Source organism: Enhydra lutris, unplaced genomic scaffold, assembly GCF_002288905.1.
Source record: "Enhydra lutris kenyoni isolate GAN:26980312 unplaced genomic scaffold, ASM228890v2 scaffoldscaffold77, whole genome shotgun sequence".
Taxonomy (NCBI): domain Eukaryota; kingdom Metazoa; phylum Chordata; class Mammalia; order Carnivora; family Mustelidae; genus Enhydra; species Enhydra lutris.
This window is the reverse complement of record NW_019154161.1, coordinates 144,842-151,586: the sequence shown is the minus strand read 5'-3', so window position 1 is coordinate 151,586 and position 6,745 is coordinate 144,842. Positions and strand designations below refer to the sequence as shown.

At 38.7% G+C, this 6,745-nt stretch overlaps 1 protein-coding gene across 1 annotated transcript in view; it reads right to left on the bottom strand.

The window, feature by feature from the left end:
• LOC111160778 (zinc finger protein OZF-like) overlaps nucleotides 1-6,745 on the bottom strand; it is a 29,282-nt gene that overhangs the window by 2,049 nt on the left and 20,488 nt on the right. The window contains 2 exon segments of the mRNA XM_022524128.1: nucleotides 970-1,807; nucleotides 3,717-3,721. Of these exon segments, the coding sequence (XP_022379836.1) occupies nucleotides 970-1,807; nucleotides 3,717-3,721 (843 nt within the window).

Here is a 6,745-nt window from a genome sequence, read left to right as displayed (position 1 = left end):
AGAGATTATGCTGAGTGAAATAAGTCAAGCAGAGAGAGTCAATTATCATATGGTTTCACTTATTTGTGGAACATAACAAACAGCATGGAGGACATGGGGTGTTAGGGGAAGGGAGTTGGGGGAAATTGGAAGGGGAGGTGAACAATGAGAGACTATGGACTCTGAAAAACAATCTGAAGGGTTTGAAGGGGTGGGGATGTGGGAGGTTGGGGGAACCAGGTGGTGGGTATTAGAGAGGGCACGGATTATATGGAGCACTAGGTGTGGTACAAAAACAATGAATACTGTTATGCTGAAAATAAATTTCAAAAATGATTTAAAAAAGAAATATATAGACAATATAAAAAAATAAAATAAATTGAAGGTCTTTCCTCAGTCATGATGTATCAAGGGTTTGATAGGATGCATTCGGGGATACGGAGTATAGATTGAATTCCAGTTAAAGGCATGGCAACTTTGTTTGCATTTCACAGATTCTATCCTGCATGATAACTGAGTAGACTGTGAGTTCTGGCTAGAGGCTTGACATACCACTTGTATTGTAATCTTTCTCCTCAGTATAAACTCTGAGATACAGAAAAGGGTGGAGCAGCTTAAAAGTTTGCCCATGTTCTTTACATTTATAACTTTTTCCTCAGTGTGAATTCTGAGATGTTGAATGAGGCTTGACCTCTTATTAAAGACCATGCCAAATTCTTTATATTTGCAAAATCCACTGCAACATACATTTTCTGATGAGGAATCGGGCTTTAACATTGCTTAAAGGCCTTGCCACATTCTTAACAATTTCACGGTTCCTCTCCAATATGAATTCTCTGATGTGGAGTAAGGAGTGAGTCATCCTTAAACGTTTTCTCACGTTCTTTACATTTGTAATGTTGGCTCCACTGTGAATTCCGTTGTAATGAGTAAAGGTTGAACAGTGATGAAAGGCCTTCTCACATTCTTTACTTGGGTAAGGTTTCTGACCTCAAGTATGAGTTCTGTGATGTTGACACAGGTGTGAGTGCTGGATAAAAGCGTGGCCACATTCCTTACATATGTAAGGTCTCTCTCCAGTATGAATTCTGTAATGCTGAGTCAGATGTGAGTGCTGGTTAAAGGCCTTTCCACAATCTTTGCATACGAAAGATCTCTCTCCAGTATGAATTCTGTGATGTTCAGTAAGCTTTGAGTGTTGGTTAAAGGCCTTTCCACATTCTTTGCACACAAAAGGTCTCTCTCCAGTATGAATTCTGTGATGTCGAACAAGGTATGAGTGCCAATTAAAGGCCTTTCCACATTCTTTACATGTGTAAGGTTTCTCTTCAGTATGAATTCTATGAAGTTGAGTAAGATTTGAGTTTAGGTTAAAGGCTTTGCCACATTCTTTACATATGTAAGTTTTTTCACCACTGTGAATTCTGTGATGTTGAGTAAGGCTTGAGTGATGGTTAAAGGCCTGGCCACATTCTTTGCATTTGTAAGGTTTCTCTCCAGTATGAATTCTTTGATGTTGAGTAAGCATTGAGTTCTGGTTAAAGGCCTTGCCACATTGTCCACACTGGTAAGGTTTCTCTCCAATATGCATTGGCTGATGTTGAGATAGTGTTGAGTGCCAGTCGAAGGCTTTGCCACATTCCTCACAAATGTAACTTTCCTGTCCAGTGCCGACTGTATTATGTATATTTAGTCCCGAGGCTTGAATAAACATGTTCCCAGGTTTATTACACCTGTATGAGTTCTTTTCCATGTGAATTCTCTGATAATCACCAACACTGGAGGACTGGTTAACAGATTTCCCAAATTCATTGTATTTATAAGGATTCTGTCCCATAGGCATACTCATATAAAATAAGGTTGGAGATTTGAAAAAGGACTTCCTCAAATTTATCAAAGTTGCAACGATTCTTTGGAAAATGAGTCCTCAGACATATATTAATATTTGAACCCAGGTTACATTTTCTCTCAGATTCACTGTATTGAACAATTCCGTTTTCATCGAATATGTTCTGGTAATTCTGGAGGGTCAGCTGCTCGGTGAAGGATCTTTCAAATGGATCCCACATAGTAGTTTGTTTTTCGGTTTTAAATCTCTGATTTTCAGAAATATTTGACTCAAGTGTCAATCCAATCCTACTTTCAAAATGGTTCAAATAATTACTTTTAGCAGGGACTAGGTAACTTTCCAGATTTTCCAACTTTTCATTCTCCAGATATGTATGTTTGAGCACTTGATCTGAGCCCTTGCTTACAGAAAGACACTGCTTTGCAGAAGCAGGATTAAGAAGAGATGTTTTCTAAGGTGTTTCATATCCTTCACCATTTTGGGCAGTCAGATTCATATTACGGACAGTTGTCTCAGTTTGGATATGTCCTTCATGATATCTTTGATGCCCTTTACTCTCCCCATCATTTTTCCAGTCTATCATTAAGGGTAAATCCTCAAGGGCACCATGTTTATATCTACCCACTGCCACGTTTTGGAAAGAAGCTTCTATGCACAGCTTTGGCAGGAAACTCTGGGTACCATGTGAAGATACAGCTGAAAGATATCGAATAAGAGAAAAGTAAAATCATTCCACTTACTACTCTCAGATGAATATAATGAAAACTTCTAATACGGAAAAATAAAATCAATCAGAGAACGTCAGCAAGATGGCTGAGAAGGAATCATCAGAACTTCACTCCTCCAAGGAGACATAAACTTGCAGACAATGTACCCGTGACATAGCCTAAAAGATAGTTCTGTAGTCTTGTCATGCTAGAGGACACAGCACTTTCCCATACCTAAAAAAATCAGGAAAAGTACCATTTGAGCCTAAAATTAGCAGCAGGGAGAAAATTTAAATTTAAAATACAAATAAGATATAGCAAAAACAGAAAAATATCAACAATAGGAAGAACTGGTTTTCAGGAAAGAGCAACAGCATTGACATACTTTTAACTAAATCAAGTAAGAATGAAAGAGAGAAGACCAACTAAAATCAGAACTGAAGAAGTGAAAGCAGACACAGTATAACTGATACCATACAAATAAAAAAATTGTAAGAGGTGATGATGGATAATTACATGCCCAGAGATAGATAACCAAACAAGGTGTATAAATTTCAGAAAACGTATCACCTACCTGACTCCATCATGAATTTAAAACAAAACAAAACAAAACGAAAAACCCTCATCTACCACTACTGAGTAGGATTGAAAAATAAAAGAAACGCCCAACCAAGAGAAGTCCTGTGCCAGATGAATTCACTGGATAATTCAAAGGAACATGTAATGAGATCATTCCCAAGAGGCGAAGAGAAGGGAAATTATCCGACACTCTCTGTGACGCTAGCACTGCCACATTTGCAGAGCCAGGGAAGATACTATAAGCAGAGTACCAGCCGCTACCTTCAAGAACAGTCATGTAAACGCCACGGTAAAAGGAAGCAGAGGGAATTAGAAGCACCTTCTACTACCTTACAACATAATCAAGTGAGAATTCTCCCTGGAATTCAAGTGTGTTTCAACATACTGAAATCTATAAATTTAAGATTATACATCAATAGAATGAAGATCAAATATGATCATATTAATTCATGTAGAACAAGAACGTGAGCATACTGGACACCATTTCATGATTAAAAACACTCAATGGTAGAAATAAAAAGAACTACCCCTACCAAATAAAGGCCATATATGTACAAAAAGCAGAAATCTAACATATTTATTAATAGTAAAAGATTGAAAACGTCTCCTTTATAATCAGAAAAAAGGTAATAAAGAGACTTCACCACTTCCAATCAACACAGTATTAGATATTCTAGTCAGAACAATTAGGAGAGAAAAAATACATAAAAGAAATCCTATTGAAAAGAAAATGAGGGGCACCTGGGGGCTCAGTCACTAAGCATCTGCCTTCGGCTCAGGTCATGATCCCAGGGTTCTGGGATAAAGCCCTGCATTGGGCTCCCTACTCATCGGGAAGCCTGCTTCTCCCTCTCCCACTCCCCCCGCTTGTGTTCTCTCTCTCACTGTCTCTCTCTGTCAAATACATAAATAAAATCTTAAAAAAACAAAAAAAAAGAAAGAAAAAAGAAAAACTATCGCCGTTCACAGATGACATGATCAATAGAAAACCCTAAAGAATTCTTATTTTCGCTTTTTACACTATTTCATTTTTTGGTCATCACTTACATTGTTTATTTCTGCTAATTTTCCCTTGTAGACACTCCACTTTTAATTTTCTTATGCTATAAAATTCAAATAAGCAACTTAACATTACACCACAATGAACTAGAAAAAGAAGAAACATAATTGATATTTAACTGAGGAAGGAAATAACAAAGAAAAAACAGAAATACATAAAATACAGATCCTAACATCGGAAGTAATGCAATCTCTAGCAAAATCCAAGTGCCATTTTTGGCAAAGGAACAAAACCCCTCTTAACATTCCTACGGATGTTACAGGATAACACATACCCAGAACAGTCTTGAAAAGGAAGGGTTTATTGGTGGCACCGTATTTCCTGATTTAAAACACACTGCAAAGACATAGTTGTCAACATAATGTACTGTAGACATAACGACAGGGATAGAACAATGGAAAGGTAGAGGGTGAGCTAGAGGTCTACTTCCTGTGTTAAAGCGCATGACAATGAACTGAAGATCTTGTTAAAATTCGTATTCTGATTTGGACTTCTAGGTGGGCTCTGAGTTTCCATATTTCCCACAAGTTAGCAAGTGATGCCAACATCTTACTTCAATAGCCAAACTATTAAATTAAAACAAAAACAAACAAACAAAAAAAACCTAGAGGAAATCCTTAATGATTTTGAATGTAAAGAATATTGTGGCAATTACAACTTCTAATGCCAAGAGCAGAAACAACAATCTTCTTGAACATATGCTATCTACTCCATAACATTCCAACACTGTTTCATAAACTCACCCATGAATCCACACTAAGCTATGAGAACAGTAGAATTATTCCTCACCTTTCAAAGAAAAATCTTGGCCCAACTTCCGTAATAGGAGAGCCTGAGTTTTACCCCAGACTGTATGATGCTGAATTTGTGTAAAAGGAACACAGAGAACGGTATACAGAGGCAACTCTAAAAGAAAAGTTCACAGTAGGTTTCAAAGTGACAATGGGAATGCAAACAGGATTAAACCACTGAACACTGGTGTGCCTGGGTGGCTCAGTGGGTTAAGCCTCTGCCTTCGGCTCCAGTCATGATCTCAGGGTCCTGGGATCGAGCCACGCATCAGGCTCCCTGCTCAGCGGGGAGCCTGCTTCCCCTCTCTCTCTGCCTGTCTCTCTGCCTACTTGTGATCTCTCTCTCTTTCAAATAAATAAATAAATAAAATCTTTAAAATACAGTAAAATAAACCACTGAACATATCAACTAAAAGATATGTGACCATAAAACACAGAAATAACAAATTAAATAAAAAAGAATAGAAGTGATAGATAATTAAACTAACAATAGAAGTGATAGATAACTAAGAAACTAAGAAACATCTTCAGTGGCATAAAACTTATAAATTTATTTGTGGAAAAAGGTTTTTTGATAGACAAACACACCAAGAAACAAACAAAATCTGAGATACCTGAAATACCTATTATTTCTGAGATTCCTACTGCATCAAGTTTTTGACTCATTTACCTTTCCGCCAAGTTATACTTCAGAATTTAAGACAGTGGAATGTATACGATGCAGGTTTTCTTCTTCTAGAGCCAGAGAGAAGTGAGAAGCGAGAGTCTATCTGTGACTGACTGACCATCTCCCCTTCAAACACTGCCATCTCCAGTAAACACAGGAGAGAGCCTTCAGTTTCCAAAGCAGGCTACAAACAAAGTGAAACAGGGAAGGGAGTTTCCAGAGTAAATGAGATGATTTATACACATCTTTTAGTAAGTGCTCCCGAGGTACATGATGATAAATGAGAAAAAGTATTAATCTTACAGTGGAGGGATCTGACATACAGGACCGAGGAAATGCAAGTGTATGAACCTGTCATAGGTCACCCTGGTGTCAGGTGCCCACAGTTCCTCAAACCCTGGTGTCAGGTGACCACAGAACAAGTGCTGTGAAATAAATGTCTGGAACTACAAGTCGGTAAATCATAATCTAAATGTAAACCTGAAAACACCCATTTTATTCAAATACCAAGTCATATACAGGACTCACACTCCGGAATCTTATCTGTAAACTACGTCTTTCGTGTGTGATCACGGGCCTTCACAGGCTCCTCCTGGCATTCTGATCAGCTGAATCACAAAGACTTGGTCCAGAGACCCAGACATGGGAGGCTAACCGATGTGTAAGAATCGTGGCCCTCTTGCCTCCAGCAGGTGCCCTGCCCTCACTTCATGATGTCCGCCAGGGTCCCTGAAACACTGCAGGATTTCTCCACTGCAACACAGATGGACTGGGAGTTTAGATACAAGTCCTAATCATCATGCTGAACGATGTACTGTCCAAATTTTTTTAAAAAAAGATTTTACTTATTTGACAGAGATCACAAGTAGGCAGAGGCAGGAAGAGAGAGACGGGGAAGCAGGCTCCCCGCTGAGCAGAGAGCCTGATGCGGGGCTCGATCCCAGGACCCTGAGATCATGATCTGAACCGAAGGCAGAAGTCCAACCCACTGAGCCACCCAGGTGCCCCTTCTGTCCAATTTTTGTCTCTCAAGGATAATGTTCTTCTATTCTAACCTGCGAGTGCCCATAGCAAGGTACATCTGCATATAAATGTGAATGATATAGGGGCGCC